This window comes from Pongo pygmaeus, chromosome 8 (assembly GCF_028885625.2).
Source record: "Pongo pygmaeus isolate AG05252 chromosome 8, NHGRI_mPonPyg2-v2.0_pri, whole genome shotgun sequence".
NCBI lineage: Eukaryota > Metazoa > Chordata > Mammalia > Primates > Hominidae > Pongo > Pongo pygmaeus.
In genome coordinates, this window is record NC_072381.2 from 20,233,811 (window position 1) to 20,259,924 (window position 26,114).

At 37.6% G+C, this 26,114-nt stretch overlaps 1 protein-coding gene across 1 annotated transcript in view; it reads left to right on the plus strand.

Moving 5' to 3' along the window:
* Positions 1-26,114, plus strand: part of PLXDC2 (plexin domain containing 2) — a 479,884-nt gene that overhangs the window by 313,272 nt on the left and 140,498 nt on the right. The window contains exon 5 of the mRNA XM_054503208.2: positions 23,458-23,580. Coding sequence (XP_054359183.1) covers positions 23,458-23,580 — 123 coding nt within the window. The remainder of the gene's footprint in view (positions 1-23,457; positions 23,581-26,114) is intronic.

Below are 26,114 nucleotides of genomic sequence, written 5' to 3' on the forward strand. Positions count from 1 at the left end.
GTAAAGTGTTGGGACAGCGAAAATTTTGGGGGATGGTATGGAGAGATAATGGGCGATGTTTCTCAGGGCTGCTTCGAGTGGGATTAGGGGCGGCGTGGGAACCTAGAGTGGGATAGATTAAGCTGAAGGAAGAGTTTGTGGTAAGGGGTGATATTGTGGGGTTGTTAGAAGGAACATTTGTAATTTAGAATTATTGGTGATGGCCTGGATACAGTTTTGTATGAATTGAAAAACTAAATGGAATAAGAGAAGGAGAAAAACAGGTATAAAAGGTCTAAGAATTGGGACGACTCAGGACATCTGATTAGAGAGTGCCTAAGGAGATTCAGCATAGTCCTGCCAGCAAAGATTATTTATTTACTTCAAGAGTTAAGAGTGACAGTTTGGGGATAGCACCAGGAGATATCAGCTATGATGGCTTGGAGAAACAGTGTAAACCGGCAGTGTAAACAAGAGCAGGGCATGTACGAGTAGTTGAGAATGGTGAATAGGAGTATGACTAGACAGAAGATAGTAGGGATGACAAGTTTTTTAGGGGCACAGTCTAAGTTGGTCTGGTGTCCGGAATGAGACTGGGGCCTAATAAAAAGGAGCGTCTATACAGGAGCTCAAATGGGCTGTACCTTGTAGTATTCTGAGGACAGGTCTGACTTCTGAGAAGGGAAAGTCATAAAAGTCCAGTCCTTTTTAAGTTGGTGGCTGAGCTTGGTGGGGTGTGTTTTTAAAACACCTTTAGTCCGTTCTACTTTTCCTGAAGACAGAGGACCGTAAGGGATATAAAGGTTTCACTGAATACTAGGAGCCTGAAAAACTGCTTGGCTGATTTCACTAATAAAGGCTGGTCTGTTATCAGACTGTATAGAGGTGGGAAGGCTAAACTGAGGAATTATGTCTGACAGAAGGGAAGAAATGACTGCGGTGGCCTTCTCAGACCCTGTAGGAAAGGACTCCACCTATCCAGTGAAAGTGTCTACCTAGACTAAGAGGTATTTTAGTTATCTGACTCGGGGCATGTTGAGTAAAGCTAATTTGCCAGTCCTGGGTGGGGGCAAATCGTCGAGCTTGATGTGTAGGGAAGGGAGGGGGCCTGAATAATCTCTGAGGAGTAGTAGAATAGCAGATGGAACACTGAGAAGTTATTTCCTTGAGATTAGATTTCCACAATGGAAAGGAAATGAGAGGTTCTAAGAGACGGGCTAGTGGCTTGTACTATAGCATAGCCTGCCTTTGCTGATGTGTGGCGATTAGGCCTGATGGAACTGCCATCAATAAATCAAGCGTGATCAGGGTGAGGAACAGGAAAGAAGGAAATATGGGGAAATGGGGTGAATGTCAGATGGATCAGAGAGATACAGTCATGGGGGTCAGGTGTGGTATCAGGAATAATGTGGGAGGCCAGATTGAAGTCTGGGCCAGGAACAATGGTAATTGTGGAACTTAACAAAGAGTGAGTACAGCTGAAGGAGCTGGGGAGCAGAAAGTATATGCGTCAGGTATGAGGAAGAAAATAGGTTTTGGAAGTTATGAGAAATGTAGAGAGTGAGTTGAGCATAGTTTGTGATTTTGAGGGCCTCTAAAAGTATTAAAATAGCGGCAGCCACTGCACGCAGACATGAGGGCTAGACTAAAACAGTTAAGGTCAAGTTGTTTGCACAGAAAGGCTACAGGGTGCGGTCCTGGCTCTTGTGTAAGAATTCTGACCACACTAACCATGCCTAGGAAGGAAAGGAGTTGTTCTTTTGTAAGGGATTGAGGTTTGGGAGATTAATCAGACACGATCAGCAGGGAAAGCACGTGTGTTTTTAAGAGAATTATGCCGAGATAGGTAACAGATGAGGATGAAATTTGGGCTTGACTGAAGTAATGGGGGCTGTCTGTGAAGCCTTGAGGCACTACAGCCCAGGTAATTTGCTGAGCCTAATGGGTGTCAGGGTCAGTCCAAGTGAAAGCGAAGAGAGGCGGGGATGACGGGTGCAAAGGAATAGTAAAGAAAGCAGGTTTGAGATCCAGAACAGAATAATGGATTGTGGAGGGAGGTATTGAGGATAGGAGAGTGTATGAGTTTGGCACCATGGGGTGGATAGACAAAGCAATTTGGTTGATAAGGCATAGATCCTGAACTAACTTGAAAGGCTTGTCTGGTTTTAGGACAGGTAAAATGGGGGAATTGTAAAGAGAGTTTATAGGCTTTAAAAGGCCTTGCTGTAGTAGGCGAGTGATAACAGGCTTTAATCCTTTCAAAGCATGCTGTGGGATGGGATATTGGCGTTGATCGGGGTAAGGGTGATTAGGTTTTAATGAGATGGTAACGGGTGCATGATCGGTCGCCAAGGAGGGAGTAGAGGTATCTTATACTTGTGGGTTAAGGTGGGGGAATACAAGAGGAGGACGCAAAGGAGGCTTTGGATTGGGAAGAAGGGCAGCAGTGAGATGTAGCTGTAATCCAGGAATAGTCAGGGAAGCAGATAATTTAGTTAAACTGTCTCAGCCTAATAAGGGAACTGGGCAGGTGGGGATAACTAAAAGGAGTGCTTAAAAGAGTATTGTCTAAGTTAGCACCAGAGTTGGGGAGTTTTAAGAGGTTTAGAAGCCTGGCCGTCAATACGCAGAACAGTTACGGAAGCAAGGGAAACAGGCCCTTGAAAATAAGGTAATGTGGAGTGAGTAGCCTCCATATTGATTAAGAAGGGGACGGACTTACCCTCCACTGTGAGAGTTACCCGAAGCTCGGCATCCGTGATGGTCTAGGGGGCTTCCCAGGCAATTGGGCAGCATCAGTCTTCAGCTGCTAAGCCAAGAAGATCTGGGAAGGAGTCAGAGAGCCTTGGGCCAGAGTTCCAGGGGCTCTGGGAGTGGCTGCCAGGTGAGTTGGACAGTCCGATTTCCAGTGGGGTCCCACACAGATGGGACACGGCTTAGGAGGAATCCTGGGCTGCAGGCATTCCTTGGCCTGGTGGCCAGATTTCTGGCACTTGTAGCGAGCTCCTGGGGGAGGAGGTTCTGGAGGAATGCCTGGCCGCTGCGGTTCAGGTGTTTGGAAGTTCTTGTGTGCTGGAGATGTGGCTGGGGTTTGTCTCACAGTGGAGGCAAGGAATTGCAACTTTTTTGTATTGTTGTACACCTTGAAGGTGAGGTTAATTAAATCCTGTTATGGGGTTTGAGGGCTGGAATTTAATTTTTGGAGTTTTATTTAATGTCGGGAGCAGACTGGGTAACAAAATGTATTTTGAGAATAAGACGGCCTTTGACTTTTTAGGGTCTAAGGCTGTAAAATGTCTCAGGGTTGCTGCCAAATGAGTCATGAACTGGGCTGGGTTTTTATATTTGATGAGAAAGAGCCTAAATGCTATCTGATTTGGGATAAAGAAAAGGGAGCATTAACCTTGACTATGCCTTTAGCTCCAGCCACCTTTTTAAGAGTAAATTGCTGGGCAGGTGGGGGAGGGCTAGTCACGGAAAGAAACTGTAAGCCGGACCGGGTGTGAGGAGGGGAGGTGATAAAAGGATTATAGGGTGGAGGAGTGGAGGCTGAGGAAGAATTGGGACCTAGCTTGGCCTGGGGAGGAGCAGCCTGGGGAGGAGGGGAGTGGTCAGATGGGTCTGTAGAAAAGGAAGATTAGAAAGACTCAGTGACACTTGGGGTTGGGACTGAGAGGACAGGTGGGAGGGAAAGAAGGAAGATTTGGGATGAGTTGCATTGGGAACAGAGACTAGAGAGGGACCGATGTGTAAAAGAATGCCTGGACGTCAGGCATCTCAGACCATTTGCCCATTTTACGACAAGAATTATTTAGATCTTGTAGGATGGAAAAACTGAAAGTGCCGTTTTCTGGCTATTTGGAACTACTGTCGAGTTTGTATTGGGGTCAAGCGGCATTGCAGAAGAAAATAAGATGCTTAGATTTTAGGTCGGATGAGAGTTGAAGAGGTTTTAAGTTCTTAAGAACACAGGCTAAGGGAGAAGAAGGAGGAATGGAGGGTGGAAGGTTGCCTATAGTGAAGGAGGCAAGCCCAGAGAAAGGAGAGAGTAGAGACACGGAGGGAAGGGGTTTGGGGGTTCTTACTCTCCAGAAAAGCAGGAAAGGGGTCGGGGCACAGAGATACGAGGTCAGGTCATGGAAATAAGGGATTGGGGCACAGATATATGAGAGGTTGGGGCATGGAAATAAGGGATTGGGGCACAGAGATATAAGAGGTTGGGGCACAGAAATAAGGGATCGGGGCGCAGAGATATAAGAGGTTGGGGCGTGGAAATAAGGGATCGGTGCGCAGAGATAAAAGGGATTAGCATACTCTCCCCTCCCCTAGAAAAGTGGGACTTGCCACTAAGGGTGAATGAGAAGGGGTTGGGGGTTTCTTGCACCCCAGAAAGGCGGAAAAGGTGTAGAGACATGGAGAGAAGGGGTTGGGGTACTTGCCCCTCCCACAGAAAAGCGGGACTTGCCGCTAAGGGTGAAGGACCAAGGCAGGCGTCCAAGCGTGGTCTGACACCTCTGAAACGTGGGTGACTAATCAGAGAGGTGTCCCTGCAATGATTAAACACCAAGGGAAGGCTGCCTTCCCTAGTCCGTGACCAGCACTGGAGTTTTGGGTCCATGGTTAAAACGTGTCTCCTTTGTCTCTACCAGAAAATGAAAGGAATTGAAATTAAGAGAAGAGAGAGATTGAAGAGTGGAAAGGAGAAAGTGGTTGAGGGACAGTGAGAGAGGTTGGAGAAGAGAGTAAGAAGAGGTTGCTTACCCGATTTAAAATTGGTGAGATGTTCCTTGGGCTGGTTGGTCTGAGGACCTGAGGTCGTAGGTAGATCTTTCTCATGGAGCAAAGAACAGGAGGACAGGGGATTGATCTCCCAAGGGAGGTCCCCTGATCCGAGTCATGGCACCAAATTTCATGCGCATCCGTGTGAAGAGACCACCAAACAGGCTTTGTGTGAGCAACATGGCTGTTTATTTCACCTGGGTGCAGGTGGGCTGAGTCCAAAAAGAGAGTCAGCAAAGGGAGATAGGGGTGGGGCCATTTTATAGGATTTGGGTAGGTAAAGGAAAAAGGGGGTTGTTCTCTGGTGGGCACGAGTGGGGATCACAAGGTACTCAGTGGGGGAGCTTTTGAGCCAGGATGAGCCAGGAGAAGGAATTTCACAAGACAATGTCATCAGTTAAGGCAGGAACAGGCCATTTTCACTTCTTTTGTGGTGGAATGTCATCAGTTAAGGCAGGAACCAGCAATCTGGATGTGTACGTGCAGGTCACAGGGGATATGATGGCTTAGCTTGGGCTCAGAGGCCTGACATTAATGACCTTTGGTTTAGAAAGCTATGAGAGGGTAATATAGTAGCAGACTACCATGGAAACCAACAACAACTTGCAGTTTCTTAATGGTTTATAACTATTGCAATTGGCATTTGGATAGGACAACTCTTCATTGAGCAGAAATACAAAACATTTAACAGCTACATCCCCCAGCTTGATCCCAGTAATGTCCCCCAGACATTGTGACAATCAACCCCCTACCCATACACCTATTTCCTAATATCCACTGGCACTTGAGAGGAAGAGTATTAGGGAAGTGGTACTACCACCTTGCAGTGGGACTCTAAGAAAATGTTGTAGAGATCTTGACTTAACTTACTAACAACTCCATATCCGAAAAGTCAAATGAAGCACCTAAGGAAAATTGAAATGAATCCTATGAGCCTGGTCCTTGCCGAGCAAACACAACTGGATGGTGTATTTGAAGTGATGTAGAAGTGATTGAAAGCTTGAGCAAAATCCAACCTGTTTGTAGTCTAGGATGAAGGGCTGGATAGAGAGATGGTATACCATCACCTTGGGGGACCAGACTACTAAAGCATCTGAGAAAATGTAGGCACGATCACAACACTGAGATTGCAAAAGGGCACATGTCTCAATAAGGGTGGAAATATCACAGAGGTTTGAGCCTGACCGTAGGAATGCAAAGATCAAGAGCAAAGAGAGGAATCAATGCAGCTATAGAGAGAGCCTCTATAGAGCTCTAATTTTAAAAGGATGTCAGAGTTCAGTGCAATGCTCCTTACATTTGTGTTGATTCGAGCAATTGCAGCTGCATTTATGTTGTCTTTTTTTTAAACTGATTAATGTACACAGCAGTGTTATTTAAAGGGATTAGTTTTAGCCTCATTTTGTAGAGGAAATTGCAACTCAGTGAGAGTAAGTGATGACATGAGGTCATACAGCTTGTAAGACAGAAAGGAGAACTCAAATGTGAGCCTCTCCACTACATTTTTACTCCTTGCAGGGAGAAATGAACATATATATATATATAAATATATATATATATAAAAATAAAATATTTATAATATATATTTTATATGCACTATACATACACACAACCTATTATACAAACACTACATATATACACACATACATTTGTACATTTGTGTATACATATATACACATATATTTAATAGTATACACAGAGACTATATAAAAAACATAAATATATATGTTTTATATATAATATATATTATATGGTATATATAACATATATATCATATATGATATATAATACATATATTGTATATATAACATTATATATGTTATATATACATATATAACATATACATGTTATATATACATATTTAACACACATATACATGTTATATATACATATATAACACACATATACATATGTTATATATACATATATAACATACATATGTTATACATATATAACATGTTATATACATATATATGTATAGAACATATGTATACGTATGTTATATATGTATATATGTATAGAACATACATATACATATGTTATATATACATATATATAAAACACTAGGTTGGATATATAAGGATATGACATTAGCTTGAATCTATAAGATAAGTGCTAAGGCAATTAAAACCCAAACCATCTAAAGAAATTATTGGGATTCATTAGGTATTTGGGTGGAAAAAATAGAGAGGGAAGGAATAGACTCTTGATTTGGGACTGTTGGTACAATGCAGATGGCTGTCTTTGAGAAAGCAAAGCTCTTCTACTCCTTTTGAGCTTTTTTCCTGTCTAAATGAATGGGATTTATCTTGCCATGAAAAGGGAAAGACAATGAAGAGATTGTCAGCACATTCAGGATATTTCATGGTCTGATTTGGATGGATTCTGGTAAAATTCAGAGATGAGATCTCTGTCTTTCCTAGAAATGTGTAAACAATCATGGAAAACAAAAACATTTCCAGAAGAATGAGAGTTGGGAAAGTGTAATTATTTCAAAATTGTACAATAAAATTTGTTTTGTAAACCACAGGCTGGATTTTGGGCAAGGATCTGAAAGGGATATTCTCCTGCTATGTAATATTTTTACTTTAAATAGAACTGATTTTTAAAATAAGTCTTGATTTACTATAGAATATTCAACATGTACAATAAGGTATGATGATGTAGAAAGAAGGACTCCTATCCAAAGGCAGCCCCCTCTTTATATATGGGCATCTTCCTTCCAGGGCTGTTTCTGGACATTTTAAAAATGGATTTCAAATGATAGTTTTTAAGTCCTTAGAAAAGAAACAGACAAAATGGGGTGTAGTCGAACATGTCTGTAGTCCCAGCTACTAGGAAGGCTGAGGCAGGAGAATGGCTTGCACCCAGGAGTTCAACTCCAGCCTAGGCAACTTAGCAAGACCCCATCTCTTAAAGAAAAGGAAGGGAAAAAGGAAAAAGACTGTTATCTTTATTAGTTTGGGGGGCATTATGGTTGAAGTGAAAGGCAGAACAATGCATGAGCTTCCCTCTCTAGAGCAGAACAGAACCAGGATGGAAGCCCTGCTGGTAATGTAGAGCTGTTCTAGATAGTATCTATCCCAAATGGGTTATATAATAAGCTCTGGTCAACCTAGACAGAAATTCCAGGGGGAACCAACACTCACAAACATGGAAGCGGAATAACTGTATTCTAGAAAGGCTGCCTGCAGGGAGCATGGTCAAAGGTATTAGGTGGACTCAAGACAGACGCTTTGCAAACACAGGGCAGTCTACCCAAAGACCAAGCAGACCTCATGTCCTGGGGACAATCTCTCACCTATAATTTGGCTGCAGCATGTGACTCTAGCATTTGACAACAGGATCTCCATATCTTTAGTCTAGGAGTGTAAATAATTCAAAGCAACCCTCTCTTTGTCCCCCATGTAGGAGTAAGACTTTTTATTTTCTTGAGGTATTGACTTTTTTTCAGCTTCACTGAGATATAATTGGCAAATGCAATTTGTTTATATTTAAGATGCACAATATAGTGTTTTGATATACATATACATTGTGAAAGGATTACCACTATAAGCTTAATTAATTTATCCATCACCTCACATAGTTACTTTTTTTGGTCAGAACACATAAGATCTATTCTTTTAGCAAATTTCAAGTATGCAATGCAATATTATTAACAATAGTTGTCTATGCTATATGTGAGATCTCCAGAACTTTATTATTCTGAAAAACTGAAAGCTTATACCCTTTAGCCAATGTCTCCCTGTTTACCCTATCCCCCCGCTTCTAGCAGCCACCATTCTACTCTCTGATTCTATGAGTCTAACTTTTTTGACTCTACATATAGTACTTGACTTTCTGGGACCGGCTTATTGCACATAACATAATTTCTTCCAAGTTCATCCATGTTGACACAAATGACTTCCTTCTCTTTAAAGGCTGAATAGTATTCCATTTTGTACCTATACCACATTTTCTTAATTTATTCATCCACTGATGAACACTTAGGTTGATCCTATGTCTTGGCCATTGTGAACAATGCTGCAATGAACATAGAAGTTCTGATATCCCTTCCACATATTGATTTCACTTCCTCCGGATATATACTCAGAAGTGGAATTGCTGGATCATATAGTAGTTCCACTTTTAATTTTGTGGAAATCCTCTGTGTTATTTCCATAATGACTATACTAATTTACATTTCCACCAACAATGTATAAGAGATCTCCTTTCTCCACCTCCTTGTCAACACTTGTTATCTTTCATGTTGCTCATAATAGTCATCCCAAAATGTATGATATTTTATTCTGGTTTTTATTTGCGTTTCCTTAATGATTAGTGGTGCTGAGCATTTTTTATGTACCTATTGGGTATTTCTGTGTTTTCATTTGAGAAATGTCTGTTCAAGTCATTTGTCCATTGTTTAATTGGGTTTTTTTCTTGCTATTGAGCTGAGTTCTTTATATATTTTGAATAATGACCCCTTAGCAGATACGTAATTTGCAAATGTCTTCTCCCATTCTGTAGGTTGTCTTGACTCTGTTGATTGTTTTCTTTAAAGGCTTTTCAGTTTCATGAAATCTCATTTGTCCATTTGTGTTTTGTTTTAGGGGTCATCCCATATGTACATATATACATATATGTATATGTACACATATATGTACATATACATATATACACATATGTGTATATATGTATATATGTGTATATATACATATATGTGTGTATATATGTGTATATATATATACACACACATACACATATATATGTGTGTATATATATGTGTATATATGTGTGTGTATATATACACGTATATATATATATATATACATATATATATATATATATATACACACATATATATATATGTATATGGATGCCTCCAGCTTTGTTCTTCTTGCTCAAGATAGCTTTGGCAGTTACAGGCCTTTTGTGGTTCCATATGAATTTCATGATTTTTTTTTCTATTTCTTTGAAAATGCCATTGGGATTTTGATAAGAATTGCATTTAATATGTAGATTGCTTTGGATCACATGGAAAGTTTAATATTTTTAATTTTTAATTAAAATTAATTTTTAATTTAAAATTTAATATGTATATGTATATATGTATATATGTATGTATATATACACATATATACATATGTATATATGTATATATGTGTATATATGTATATATACAGATATATACGTGTGTGTATATATATATATATGTAGCCCAGATCACTGTCAGGAAACATTTTCCCTGTGTTTTCTTCTAATAGTTTTGCAGTTTCTGGTCTCACATTTAAGTCTTTAATCTACTTTGAGTTGATTTTTGCATATGGTGTGAAATAATGCTCCAGTTTTATTTTTCTACTTGAAGATATCTAGTTTTCTAACATTGTTTATTAAAGAGACTACCTTTTCAGCCATTGTGTTCTTGTCACAGTTGTTGAAAATCAATGACCATAAACGCTTAGGTTTAGGGCTGGGCTGTCTATTCTGTTCCTTTGGTCTGTTGACTGTTTTCATTCCAGAACCATTTTGTTTTGATTTCTGTAGCTTTGTAGTAGATTTTGAAATCAGGTAGTGTGATGCCTCCAGCTTTGTTCTTCTTGCTCAAGATAGCTTTGGCAGTTACAGGCCTTTTGTGGTTCCATATGAATTTCATGATTTTTTTTTCTATTTCTTTGAAAATGCCGTTGGGATTTTTATAAGAATTGCATTTAATATGTAGATTGCTTTGGATCACATGGAAAGTTTAATATTTTTAATTTTTAATTCTTCTAATCTATGATCACAGGATATCATTCCTTTTATTTGTGATTTCTTTAATTTTCTTTCACCAGTGCTTCAGTTTACAGATCTTTTATCTCTTTGGATAAAATTATTTCTAAATATTTTAAATTTTGATGCTGTCATATGTGAGAGTGTTAATTTCTATTTTGGATAGTTCATTGTTAGTGTATAGAAACACAACTGATTTTTGCATGTTTATTGTGTGTCTTGTACTTTCACTGAATTTGTTTATTAATGCTAACAGGTTTTTGGAGGAGTTTTAAGGGTTTTGTATATAGAGCATTATGTCATCTGCAAAGAAAATTTTATTTCTTCCTTTCTGGTTTGTCTTTTATTTCTTTTTTCTTGATTAATTGCCCTCGCTAGAACTTGTAATATTATATTGAATAGAAGTGGCAAGAATGAGAATCCTTATCTTGTTACTAATTCCGAGAAGCTTTTAGCTTTTTATCATTGAGTGTGATACTATATGTGGACTTGTCATACATATTCTTTATTATCTTAAGTTATATTCCATCTATACCTAATTTGTTGAGAGTTTTTATAATGAAAGGATGTTAAATTTTGTCAAATGCTTTTTTGCCTATATTGAGATGATCATATAATTTTTAATCTTCATTCTATTAATGTGGTATATCACATTTATTGATTTGTGTATGTTAAAACAAGGATAAAACCTATGTGATCATGGGGAGTGATCCTTTTAATGTGCTGTTGAGTTAGATTTTCTATTATTTTGGTAAGGATTTCTGCATCTACATTCATCAGGGATATTGACCTGTAGTTTTCTTTTATTGTAATGTTTTCATCTGACTTTGGTATCCAGGTAATGCTGGCCATGAGAAAAAGAGTTTGCAAGTGTTTCTTTCTCTTCCATTTTTTTGGAAGATTTTGAGTAGCATTGGTGTTAAATATCCTTTAAATGTTTGGTAGAATTTACCCCAGTAAAGCCATGAGGTCCTGAGCATCTCTTTGTTTGGAGGTTTTTGATTAATGATTAAGTCTCTTTACTTGTTATTTGTTTTTTCAGATTTTCTATTCTGTTTCTTGTTCTGGTTTATTTTATCCATATTTTGTATTCTATTTAGTGTTTCTATACTGTTCTTTTCAGACGTGGTAATATGTATGTTTCCAGAAATTTATACACTGCTTCTAGGTTATCGAATTTGTTGGCATATAATTTTTATAGTAGTGTCTTCTGATATTTTATTTATATGGTATCAATTGTAATCTCTTCTTTCACTTATAATTTTTTTTTCTTTTTTGAGACAGGGTTTCACTCTTGTTGCTCAGGCTGGAGTGCAATGGTGCAATCTCAGCGCACTGCAACCTCCACCTCCTGGGTTCAAGCATTTCTCCTGTCTCAGCCTCCCGAGTAGCTGGAATTATGGGCACATGCCACCACGCCCAGTTAATTTTTGTATTTTTAATAGAGACAGGGTTTTATCATATTGGTCAGGCTGGTCTTGAACTCCTGACCTCAGCCTCCCAAAGTGCTGGGATTACAGGCTTGAGCCACTGCACCCGGCCACTTATAATTTTATTATTCTATTTTTTCTTAGTTTAACTAAAAGTTACTGTTTTGTTTATTTTTCAAAAAAAAAAAAACCCAGCTCCTAGTTTCATTAATCTTTAGTATTGTTTTTTCTATCCCTATATCATTCATATATATTCTGATCTTTTTTTATTTCCTTCCTTCTGCTAACTCTTTATTATATCCTTTCTTAAGCTTAGTTTGTTCTTTTTTCCTTGTTCCTTGAGGTGTCATATTAGGTTGCTTTTATGAAATCTTTCTTTTTTCTTCATGTAGGCATTTATTGCTATAAACATACCCCTTAGGACTGCTGTTGCTGCATCCCATAAAATTTGGAAAATTATATTTGCATTTTTGTTTGTCTCAAGATATGTTTTAAGATCACTATTGATTTCTTCTTTGACTCATTGGTTGTTCAGAACTATGTTATTTAATTTTCACATATTTGCAAATGTTTCCAATTTTCCTCCTCTTACTGATTTCTAATTTCATTTCATCGTGGTCTAAAAAGATACTTGATATGACTTAAATCTTCTTAAACCTGTGAAGACTTTTATTTGACCTAACATGTGGATCTATCCTAACAAATATTCCATGTGCATTTGTAAAGAATGTATATTCTGCTGCTGTTGGATAAAACATTCTGTATATCTCTGTTAAATTCATTTGGTCTTCAGTCTTGTTCATGTCTTCTGTATACTTATTGATTTTTTTTTGTCTGGATGACCTATCCATTGCTGAAAGTGGCAATATTGAAGTCCTCTGCTCTTATTGTATTGGTGAACTATTTCTCCTTTTAGCTCTCTTAATATTTGCTTTATATATTTATGGTCTTAATATTGAGGGCGTAACTATTTACAATTTTATGTCCTTTTGATGAATTGATATCTTTATCATTGTCTCTTGTGGCAGTTTTTGATTTAACATCTCTTTTGTCTGATATAGTTATGGCTACTCCTGCTCTCTTTTGGTGCAATTTGCAGGGACTATCTTTTTCCATCCTTTCACTTTCAACATGTGAGTGCCATTAAAGCTAAAGTTAAGTCTTTGTAAAGAACATATAGTTGGATCTTTAAAAAAAAAATCCATTCAACCACTATATGTCTTTTGATTGAAGAATGTAATCCATACATTTAAAGTAATTATTTATAGGTAAAGACTTAATATTGCCATTTTGTTGTTTTCTATTTTATAGCCCTTTTCTTCTTTTCTTCCTCTCTTGTTGCTTTCTTTTTGATTTGATAATTTTTTGTTGCGATTTGCTTTAATTTCTTTATCTTTATGTCTACCACCAATTTTTCCTTTGTGGTTACCACTAAGCGTATATAAGACATCTTCAAGTCATAGCATATGTTTTAAACTGATAATAATGTAACTTCCTCCACATACAAAAACTACACTTTAACTTGTCTTCTCATATTTTTTGTAGATGATTTCACAATTTTATCTTTTTTATTATGTATTCATTAATAAATTATTATAGCTATATTTCCAAAACCTTTGTCTTTTAACTTTTATACTAGAGTTAAAAGTGAGTTGTGGAGCACTATTGGAGTATAAGAGTAGCTGAGTGTGATTGCATTCTGACCTTTACAGTGAGTTTAATTCTTTCATATATTTTCATGTTGTTAGTTTCTATCATTTCATTTCAACTTAAAGATTTTCTTTACCATTTCTTGTGAGGTAGTCCTAATGGTGATCAACTCCCTCGTCTTTTGTTTGTCTGGGAAATTCTGTCTCTCTTTTTCATTGTAAAAGTCAACTTGGCTAGTTATAGTATTCTTGGTCATTGCTGGTTTGCTTTCAACACTTTGAATTTATTATTCTTCTCTCTTTTGCCCTACAAGGTTCCTGCTGAGAAACACCCTGATAGCCTTACAGACCTTCCCTTTTATGTCATGAGTAGATTTTTGTCTTGCTGCTCTCAAAATTCTCGCTGTGTCTTTGACTTCAGAGAATTTGTTAATAACATGTTTTTGTGATCATCTCTTTATGTCTAAACTACTTGGGATTCTTTGGGCTTCATGGATCTGGACGTTCACTTCTCTCTCCAGATTTGGGAAGTTTTCTGTTATTGTTTATGCATAATAAGCTTTTGCCTTTTCTCTTTCTCTGCTTCTTCTGGAACTCCCATAATGAATATATTGGTTCACTTAATGGTGTCTCATAATTCCTGGAGGCTTTCTTTACTCTTTTAAAAATTCTTTTGTTGTTGCTCCTCTTACCAGGTAGTTTTAAATGCTCTGTCTTCAAGCTTGCTGATTCTTTCTCCTGCTTTAACAAGTCTGCTGTTGAACCTCTCTATGCAATTTTTCAGTTCAGTTAATGTTTTCTTCAGTTCCAGAATTTCTGTTTGGTTCTTTTTTTCATAGTTTCTATCTCTTTGTTAAACTTCTTGTTTTATTCATCTTTTGCTTTCCTGATATCAGTTAGTTTTGTACTTGTGTTCTCCGGTAGCTCACTGAGCTTCAAGATGATTGTTTTCAATTCTTTGTCAGGCAATTCATAGATCTCCGATTCTTTGAGGTCTGTTATGGGTGCTTTATTTGGTTATCTTGATGCTATCATGTTTCCTTCATTATCTGTGAGCCTTGTTACCTTGCATTGGTAATGTAATCTGCATTTGAAGAAGTAGGCACTTCTTTCAGTCTTTATATACTGATGTTGACAAAGAATGTCCTTCACCACTCAGTCCATCCAGAAATTCTGTGCTGGTGGCTGACAAAGTCTATGTTGAGGCTTACTTCTGGAGACTTTGGGCAGGCTGGCTAGATCAGCATTTGGGTGGGCCTACTGCCTGGTCCACAGGAGCTAACCTGGTGCCTGGGTCTGCAGATGCAGGCCTGGAGCCTCGATAAACTGGGCAATCCTAGTGTCTGGGTCTGTATGACAGGCATGGATCCTGGGTCAATGAGTTTGGGCCTACATCTTGGGTCTATGGGAATCAACCTGGCACAATCGTTCACAGGCGCTTACATGAAGCCTAGGTCTGTGAAGGCCAAACTACTTGGTACTGGGTGCCACATCATTCATCCTGGAGCCTGGAGCCATGGGGGCCAGCCTGGAGCCTACGATTGCAAGTGCTGGCCTGGTTTTGGGGTAGGCCTGGAGTCTGGAGTCACATGGGCCAACCTGGAGCTCAGGTCTCTATGGGCCTGCCTGAAGGGGTTTGCTGGGATGGGCCAGTGTTGGGATCTACATCAAAACTTGGTGCTGCTCACTTTACTCACCTGGAGGGTATATTTCTCTGCACTGGGTTGCATAGGCTTGGAGAAGACTTGATGTGGGTAATGTGAAATTTTCTTACCTATCTTCTTCAATGTATCTTTTCTTATTTCTGGGCTCCACTTAGGTGCTATAATCTCTTACCTGGATTTCTTAGTTCTTGTGAAGGTATTTTTGTCCATGGATGGTTGTATAAATTGATTTTCTGAGAGTGGAGAAGTACTGGAAACTCCTATTCTGCCATATTGCTGCCATTACTCTACCTGCAGGATTAAGGCTTTTGAAATATTACTTGGTTCTATTTTGATAGAAGAAATAAACTTGGTGGCCAGTTCAGTGTCTCCATGAAAAGCCAGGTACTTTGTGTATTATACAACTGCAAGAGTTGGCATGCGTAGTCTGCAGTCTAGATATGGTTCTGAATGAACCCATATCTAGAAATCCTAGATAATCAGAAGCATTTAGGGAGGTGGGGAGGGGAGCTGTTGACAGTGACCACTAGGAAGAATTAACATTAACGAAGAAGATATTACATGAATTTCTTTGAGGAACAAGATGGAGGAAACAAGCACTGAAATCAACAATTTTGTTGTTAGTTCAAAATGAAAATTTAGGAAGAAGTTTCGGGCTTTTTGGTTTTTGATTTTTGGCTTTTGTTTGTCTGTTTGTTTTTTGTCTATCTTCCCCTCTTCATGTACACATTTCAGCTCCTGTTCCTTCTGGAGTTGGGGAGAGCCTCTTTATATGGTCAACACAAATTTTTATATTGGTAGTTTTATGAACATAATTTGCAGCTGATAACAGAGTTGTCACTTGTTACTTTTTTCCCCCCAAGGAATGGTTTCATTGTGGTTTACAATCCCCAATGGTGCTAATAAAATTAAGGAGTCTATGACATGTGATATATGTTAACACATGTAAATATATTTTAAATTTGTATACAAAATCTATTTGATGTATTTTACCTTGACAGCTGGTTACAAGTATAAATATGGTAACTATTTGGTGATTGACAATATTATAGTTTGCTTCCTAAGAACTGATGAATATATTTTAATATAAAATCTCTTGATATATTTTAACTTGATAGCTGGATTGGAATTGTAAAGGGAAAGTATTTGGTGATTGACAATATTATAGTTTTCTGCCTAGGAACCAGTGATTAGTAAAGTCACATGAATTTCTGAATGCTTCTATCTCTTCCCTTCATTTTTTTTTAACCATCTAGTTTGCAAATACAAGCCAATATCCTCATAGTGAACTATGTGGTCTACTAGCACCAATTTTATTCAGAGGAAGTCTGTTACATAAAACCTGTCATTGTACTATAGCAGCTGGCAGACAGTTACGTTACCAAATAACTTACCACAACTTTTAATTTTCAAATTATCAATTGCTGCCACACATGGTTTTGTTTAAAAATCTGACAAGTATTTGTATTAAAGAAGGTAGTTTATAGTATATGAAATGTATCATGCCTTACAAAATAGAACTTGTGCAAAACATAATTTGAATTGTTCTGAGACCTCATCAAGTTGTTCAAGCAACTTGTCCACCACCAACTCTGAGCTATTGACAATAACTGCAAACCCGCAGTTAAGTAATTCAATTCTTCATGAATAGAAGAAGTGGAATATATATAAGGTTAGTGAGAGATCACGATGAGGAAGTGGGTCTTCAAATCCTTATGGATAAAAGATCATAAATTTCAGATCTATTTGATTAATGTGTAGAGATAACAGTACATATGTCATAACAGAGATGACATATACCATTATCATTTGCACTCTGAAGACAGCATTTAACTACAAAGTGCTTGTTCCATCAGAATGTAAGGAGAAATATATCAAGCCAAGAACTTTGGACACTCAGGTTTTTGTTATCTATTATCCTGTAGTTAGGATCAATAATGTACCTTAACTCAAACAAGAATAAGGCAGATAGACACATGTCGTACATTTAGACCTGAAGCACAATTTTTAAAGTTATATAAATCTCCTAGCATAAGTCCAAGATTAACTTGTAAATACTTCATAGAAAAGGCCTCAAGGGGTAAAAATTTGAGCAAATATAAGTGATTCATTGGTTTTCTGCAAACTTGTAAGCATTTGTCTTATAGTATTGACTCTTTCAGCCATCACAACAACCCAATGATATTGACTCTGTTACACTCCCATTTAGCAGATTAGGTAACTGAGGTACACAGAGTTTAAGTAACTTAGTCACATCACTAGGAAATCATTTTATTCTACTAGGAAATGAATTATCTCATCGTGTGTGATTCCTATGTCAATTTATGTCTCATTTGAAGAAATGCAATAGAGGAATATAATATAAATCTATTTAAGAAATCTTCCAATTAAAATAACAGAGGCTTTGGTATTACAATAAAAGTAGCATGATTTGAGGTGGCCACCACCCTGCTCTAAGGCATAGGTGCTGGAATTTTCGCACAGACAGAACAGGTCTTTTCTTCCTTAACCTCCTTGTTTAAGTATAAAATCCAATGAGGGAGAGTATATAGCAGATCCTTGAATAAAGTTGTTCTGTTCAACATCATTCTTCAATGTTGATGAGAAAAGAAACGCAAAAAAACTGATTCCTGGCCAGGGCCACTGTCTGTGTGGAGTTCGCACGTTCTCCCCATGTCTGTGTAGGCTTTTTCTGGGTACTTCAGTTTCCTCCCACATTCCAAAGATGTGCACATCAGATTTACTGCATGTCGACATGGCCTCTGTGATTGAGTGTGGGTGTATGTGGGAATGTGCCCTAGGATGGGATGGCATCTGGTCCAGGGTTGGTACTTACCTCACTCCCTTAGCTGCCAGGAAAGGCTCAGTCCACCTGTGACCCAGAATCAAAATAACTGGATAAATAATTATCTTATCTGTTTTTATTAACCTTTCTTAAATGTATGTAGAGCTCAATTTTATTTAAATATTTAATATCAGAAGTGTTTTTGGAACACTTTATTTAGAAGTTTGGTGAGGTTTTGTATCCAGAAATATACCACAGGAGCTTAATTCTTACTGTTATCAATTAGCCGGTGCTGAAATTGGTTGCATTACATATTTTACCTTTAAGTCGCAGTTTCCAAGAACCTGGAGATGTTAAGTGAGGACTTACTGGATAATTGTGGAAACTGTCATCCGGTGGCAATTTTAACTTGTTTATGGGGATTGTCAGCATTCCTACAGAGTGATTGCCTTAGAAATGACCTCAAGAGAAGTAAAAATAATACTGCCTAACTTTCTGTCTTCTGATATACCTGTTGTGAGGCTGGACACATAATGACTGCAAAAATATATTGTAAAGAGTCCGTAACATTTGGAATCACAAGACCTATACTAGCCATGTGGCTTTAGGCAAATTACCCAGCCTTATTAAATACTTCATTTAATAAATTGAAATAATACTAATTGTACCATTATTCTTTTTAAAGTTAGTGCAAGAATACAATAAAGAAAATACATGAAGGTTGTGTGCAGTGGCTCACACCTGTAATCCTAGCACTTTGGGAAGCCAAGGTGGGTGGATCACTTGAGACCAGAGTTCAAGAACAGCCTGGCCAATGTGGTGAAACTATATCTCTACTAAAAATACTAAAATTAGCTAGGCATGGTGGTGCACACCTGTAATCCCAGCCACTCGGGAGGCTGAGACAGGAGGATCACTTGAGCCTGGGAGGCGGAGTTTGCAGTGAGCCAAGATTGTGCCACTGCACTCCAGTGTGGGTGACAGAGCAAGACTCTGTCTCAGAAGAAAAAAAAAAAAGAAAAAAGAAAATAATATAATAAGCGAGGGCCTATATAGATACTGGTTAATTTCACCATTATCAGAATAATATTTCAGATTAGTAAATACATAGTTATGGTTAATAAATCTATAATGATTGAATGGGATTTATGCATGACAAGATCTACAATGATAGAAAATCCCAAATGACTCGATGAGGCTTACAGATGTAAAAACAGATTATTCACATGACTAAAGACCACCTACGGAAAGCAGCCCAAGGAAAGTTTTCAAGGTACAAGAACAAAGCTGTTGATTACAACTGATGTCAGAATTTGACTCTGGTTTTACTAGTTGTTAAGGCAAAAGGGAGTGGCCATGTATTCGCTATTATTTGAGCTTCAAAGAACAAAATATGTTTGCTTCTCTTACTTGATTCTTTTAAATGAGGGTATCTTTCTCAGTCCCAAATTATCTGCATAAATGACCACTTTTCTGCAAAGGCAGATGAGCAGATGAGTGCTATTTATAGTAGAATCACATAGAAAGCAAAGGAGACATTGTATGATTAGCTCTTCAAATGGCTACAAAGATGTGTAAATAAAATAGTTAAAACATATACCTGAAGGATTATAAATCGTTCTACTATAAAGACACGTGCACACATATGTTTATTGCAGCACTGTTTACAATAGCAAAGACTTGGAACCAACCCAAATGCCCATCAATGATAGGCTGGCTAAAGAAAATGTGGCACATAAACCCCATGGAATACTATGCAGCCATAAAAAAGGATGAGTTAACGTCCTTTGCAGGGACGTGGATGAAGCTGGAAACCATCATTCTCAGCAAACTAACACAGGAACAGAAAACCAAACACTGCATGTTCTCATTCATAAGTGGGAGTTGAATAATGAGAACACATGGACACAGGGAGGGGAACATCACACACGGGGGCCAGTCAGGGGGTTGGGGGCTTGGGGAGGGATAGCATTAGGAGAAGTACCTAATGTAGATGACGCATTGATGGGTGCAGCAAACCACCATGGCACGTGTATACCTATGTAACAAACCTGCATGTTCTGCACAAGTATCCCAGAACTTGAAGTATAATAATAAAAATGGCCAGGTGCGGTGGCTCACACCTGTAATCCCAGCACTTTGGGAGGCCAAGGCAGGCAGATCATGAGGTCAGGAGATCAAGACCATCCTGGCTAACACGGTGAAACCCCCTCTCTACTAAAAATACCAAAAATTAGCCAGGCGTGGTGGAGGGCGCCTGTAGTCTCAGCTACTCGGGAGGCTGAAGCAGGAGAATGGCTGAACCCGGGAGGCGGAGCTTGCAATGAGCAGAGATCGCGCCACTGCACTCCAGCCTGGGTGACAGAGCGAGACTCTGTCTCAAAAAAATAAAAATATAAATAAATAAATGAACAAACAAACAAACATATTGCTTAAATTACCCCAAAACATGAAGGACCAGAAAAATAACATGTATATATATATAACATATATATATATGTAAAATATCTATCTATCTATCTATCTATCTATCTATCTATCTATCTATCTATCTATCTATCTATCTATCTAATCTTTAGCTGGGAAGGCCCAGAACAGCCAAAGAAAAGAAGTAAATGTCTAATGGGGTGTTGGTATCTATGAGTACCTTTAAAGCTTTGGAGTTTTGTTGCATTAATTTGCATAACTCTTTCTTATTTAACACCTAATTACATTGCCCTGAAAGCTTGTAAGGTTTCTCTCCACTCGATTATTAACCACTTCTGAAGTGATATTTTTAAAATCTGGAAAATTAAGGAGAACTAGGTAAAGCCTATCATTAGATGGGCTTCACCAAGAAGTTAAGAATTTTATTTCTTGGTCATTAGAAACTGACGTGAGATATTGATATAATTAACTTTAAGTATTGCCAAGAAAAACAAACAATATTCCCTGAATTAGTAAAATTAAACTCATTTTGCAGAGTAGTAGGGTTTTTTTTCCTTCTTGGGGTTTTTATTTTTTTTTCATATTAATTCTTTGTGGTGGTGGTACTAATAGTGTTGGTAGTAATAGTAGTGCCAGACATGCTAGTAATTGTGGTAGCAGTTTCTTGTTCACTGTGGCTGTAGCAACCATAATACTCCTAGTAACATAACTTATTTTAATATTCTAGTAATAAAATAATTAAAAACCGTATCTATGGCTTTTACATGTTAACAAATTCTTCTATATTTCTATTTAGTTCTTTGGAAACCATTTGAAATTTCACGTTTGACATTTCATAAATTGTAGATTTGGGAAACATTTTCCTGATCAAAAGAAATAACAGTTAATGGTTTCTGTGATTTGAAAACTGGGTTATTGAGAGTGGGAGCAGTTTCTTGGCAAATCTATGTAGAAACATTGAGGGGAAAGTATATATATCTTATTTATTTAAATACTAACAGTAAGTTTGAAGTGTCTGAAATCATCAGTGCTCTTATATTTTGCAACAGTGTATTTCTAGGGATTGCTGCTGTTCTTCTTACAAAGTTGTCTTGGAGAATGGATTTTGTATTTATTTAAAATTATCTTCCTTCCTTGAATAACTGCCCTCCATCCTCCAAGTTAAGCAGTTTCTTCTATTTGTACTTGGAGAATATAAAGAAGAAAAATAACCTACTTGGAGCTATTTTCTCTGAAATAACACTTTTCAGAGTCTAATTCAAACATTTCTCTTAAGAGATGGTATCTATAGCATTTTTGTATTCATTTTAATGATAAATTATAAATGCATGCTGGTGAGGATAGGAGAAAAAATAGAGACCCTGGAAAACAGTTACTCTTCATGTTTTTAATGTTAAGGATGTGATATTGCACTTTGAATATTAGGAGTATGACTCTGAAAATCTAGAAGGAAATATAATAAAAGCAATGACCATATCACCATAATATGTTTAATACACTTGAGCTATGTGAAATTACAAATGTACGAAATTCTGCTTAAAGCATCAGGTATTTATTTTGACAGATAGTGCTTGGCAAATAAGAAACAAGGAGTCATATAAGAAACAAAAAGTCAGGATGATAAAAGTACACATTGAAGATTTTTCCAGTTAAAAATTTTTTAAGATGAATAGCTAGAGTTCAATTATGCTTTTGATGAAAAGTTAAAAGGTAGTCAAAGGAAAGAAGATATTGCCAAAAAGAGAGAAATTAATTTCTAAGTAAATAACTACAGGTTTAATTCTGCAATAACTTACCTAGACATTACAATTTGGAATCTGAAACAATGAAGATCGCAATCTGCCAATGAAATATTTATTCAGACCATAAAATGAGTGATCGAAGTTTAACATTTTTTGAGCTTTAAATATTATTATCTTATTAATTCTTGTGAAATTAGAGAAATGATTTATGTTAGTGTCGGGTATCTAATTAACTCTTGACTGCCCAAACATTACAACTGCATTGTCACAAATAATTTGCCTTGCATTTTATTTGTGTGTGTGCATTTGCATATGTAATCTCAATTGTGTATTTCTTAGATTAATATTAAAATTAGTTAGCAATCCCTGAGCTGACTCCCCTTTCAGGCAGCTAAAGACCTTGAAGGCAAGAAGCCAGCACAGGATTAACAATTTGTCATGGATAATCCACAAAGTAAATAAACCTAGTGTGAATAATTGAAAGTGGGTTAGACTTGTAACATAGGAGCTATTGAAAGTTAATTCAAAGCCAAAGTTCTCCATAATAAATTCCCTCTCATTATCCAACTGCTGGAATAGACTGGCATTGATTAAATCTCTAAATAAAGAGGCATTTGTGCATTGTCAATGTTTTACCACCTTATCTGCAAACATATAGACTTTATCTTCTTGATAGCGTGCTGATAATATAGAGGCTTGAACAAACCAACAATTTGAAAACTTCACCATGGGTGTTTAACCCCCTTTCAACTTTCAAGAAAAAAAAAAAAGGATCAAAACATTTTCTGCATTTTACCAGATGTCATTTCTAAAATTCCTATGCTGAGATGGTAGCTTACATAAATATCATGAAAATGAATTCACTAATTAAAAGGACTTGTGTGGTAAGCTAGTGTTAAAATAACGAGGGATTAATAATAGCAAATTGAATATTTGAATTACTTATAATACTGTATTAGCATTTTTAGCCTAATAATCTCATCCAGATAATAGTCACTTTCCCCCCAATCAAAATTGTACATGTTAAAGATTTCGGATTTCCAAGGTTCTACCAAATTATACAAGAATTTGTTACTTAATCCAGACGAAGTATTGTTAATTAGATACTAAGATATTAGATATGTTCCTTTTTTTCCAGCTACCGTGACATTTTATTTTCATAATATGACTGTAATTGAGTTGGAAGTATTTTAATCATAATTTTATATGGGCTTCTTTTTCTGAATATGTTTCCTATTTTTCTAATTCTAGGTTTCATATACACTGGAGAAGTTGTACATCGAATGCTAACAGCCACACAGTACATAGCACCTTTAATGGCAAATTTCGATCCCAGTGTATCCAGAAATTCAACTGTCAGATATTTTGATAACGGTATGTGTTGAGTAGCCTATTTTTTGCTGCATGTATATTTTCAAACCTCAAGCATCAGATTCATGTTAATGTTTTTGTAAACTGTTTATTTTTTGGTGTGTAAACTGCTTGATGCAAATGGTCTGAGATGACAAATGTTATACTGCTAAGATTTATAAAGTACACAAATGGCATTCATTCATTCAACACGTTTATTAACATCTACTATACACAATAAAAATGAGTTGCTGTAGACAAGACCTCAGACAAAGCAAATGCATTTATTTGATGCTATTTCAATAAGTCAGTTTTCCAATTTTCCCATAAGAAAAAAAATGGAAATAAGAATAATTTTGTTAGTTCTGATCTTCCAGTAGAAGCAAGTGGCATAATATATTGACATTAAATTTCCAGAACTTATGACTTGTATGCATCAATAAGATGAACACATATTTAAAAAAGTATAAAGTAGTTAGTTGTGGGTAGTTCAACTTAAGAAAATAAAGTTTTCTTCACTTTAAAAAATGAGTGAGAGCCCGTTAAGATTTATCAAATTTACCAAGAGCAATATATCCCTGCTATTACTTTTTGGGACATATAAAATTAAAAAACTAGAATATATCATTAAGTGGTGCCAAAATCCAAGCGAGAAATTCAAGATCGTGGAGACATAAATGAATTTTCATCTCAACATCTTATTGAAAGCTGTAACTTTGGTAGAGAAAATAAATTATAGGTAACAAAGAGTTTATATTGGAACAATTAATTAAATATAGAATTTTCTGTGTATTTATCATTCAAAAATGATATTTATTTGTTCAAAAGACAATTTTATGCCTGCAAATAATACAAGCATTTGGGATGAACACAGTTATTTCTACTCTTGTCTTATTTCTGATGATCAAGGAAGAAATTTGCTCATGGTTGGAATAGACTTGATGGTAGCTGTAGCCTTGGGGAAATATGATCACTTTGCTAAGAGCCATCTCCTGACCAGTGTGATGAAAGCCATTTTACAGGTCAAAATAGCACAACGAGGAAATTAAACATAGTTAGATATTCGCCTTAGGAAATACACTTTGGGGAGGGGCCAAGATGGCCGAATAGGAACAGCTCCGGTCTACAGCTCCCAGCGTGAGCGATGCAGAAGACTGGTGATTTCTGCATTTCCATCTGAGGTACCAGGTTCATCTCACTAGGGAGTGCCAGACAGTGGGCACAGGTCAGTAGGTGTGCGCACCATGCGCGAGCCGAAGAAGGGCAAGGCATTGCCTCACTCGGGAAGCACAAGGGGTTAGGGAGTTCCCTTTCCTAGTCAAAGAAAGGGGTGACAGACGGCACCTGGAAAATCGGGTCACTCCCAACCGAATACTGCACTTTTCCAACGGGCTTAAAAAATGGCGCACCAGGAGATTATATCCTGTACCTGGCTCAGAGGGTCCTACGCCCACGGAGTCTCGCTGATTGCTAGCAGAGCAGTCCGAGATCAAACTGCAAGGCAGCAGTGAGGCTGGTGGAGGGGCGCCCGCCATTGCTCAGGCTTGCTTAGGTACACAAAGCAGCCCAGAAGCTCGAACTGGGTGGAGCCCACCACAGATCAAAGAGGCCTGCCTGCCTCTGTAGGCTCCACCTCTGGGGGCAGGGCACAGACAAACAAAAAGACAGCAGACTTAAATGTCCCTGTCTGACAGCTTTGAAGGGAGCAGTGGTTCTCTCACGCAGCTGGAGATCTGAGAACAGGCAGACTGCCTCTTCAAGTGGGTCCCTGACCCCTGACCCCCGAGCAGCCTAACTGGGAGGCACCCCCCAGCAGGGGCATACTGACACCTCACACGGCCGTGTACTCCAACAGACCTGCAGCTGAGGGTCCTGTCTGTTAGAAGGAAAACTAACAAACAGAAAGGACATCCACACCAAAAACCAATCTGTACATCACCATCATCAAAGACCAAAAGTAGACAAAACCACAAAGATGGGGAAAAAACAGAGCAGAAAAACTGGAAACTCTAAAAAGCAGAACACCTCTCCTCCTCCTAAGGAACACAGTTCCTCACCAGCAATGGAACAAAGCTGGATGGAGAATGACTTTGACGAGCTGAGAGAAGAAGGCTTCAGATGATCAAATTACTCCGAGCTACGAGAGGATATTCAAACCAAAGGCAAAGAAGTTGAAAACTTTGAAAAAAATTTAGAAGAATGTATAACTAGCATAACCAATACAGAGAAGTGCTTAAAGGAGCTGATGGAGCTGAAAACCAAGGCACGAGAACTACGTGAAGAATGCAGAAGCCTCAGTAGCCGATGCGATCAACTGGAAGAAAGGGTATCAGCCATGGAAGATGAAATGAATGAAATGAAGCGAGAAGGGAAGTTTAGAGAAAAAAGAATAAAAAGAAATGAGCAAAGCCTCCAAGAAATGTGGGACTATGTGAAAAAACCAAATCTGCGTCTGACTGGTGTACCTGAAAGTGACAGGGAGAATGGAACCAAGTTGGAAAACACTCTACAGGATATTATCCAGGAGAACTTCCCCAATCTAGCAAGGCAGGCCAACA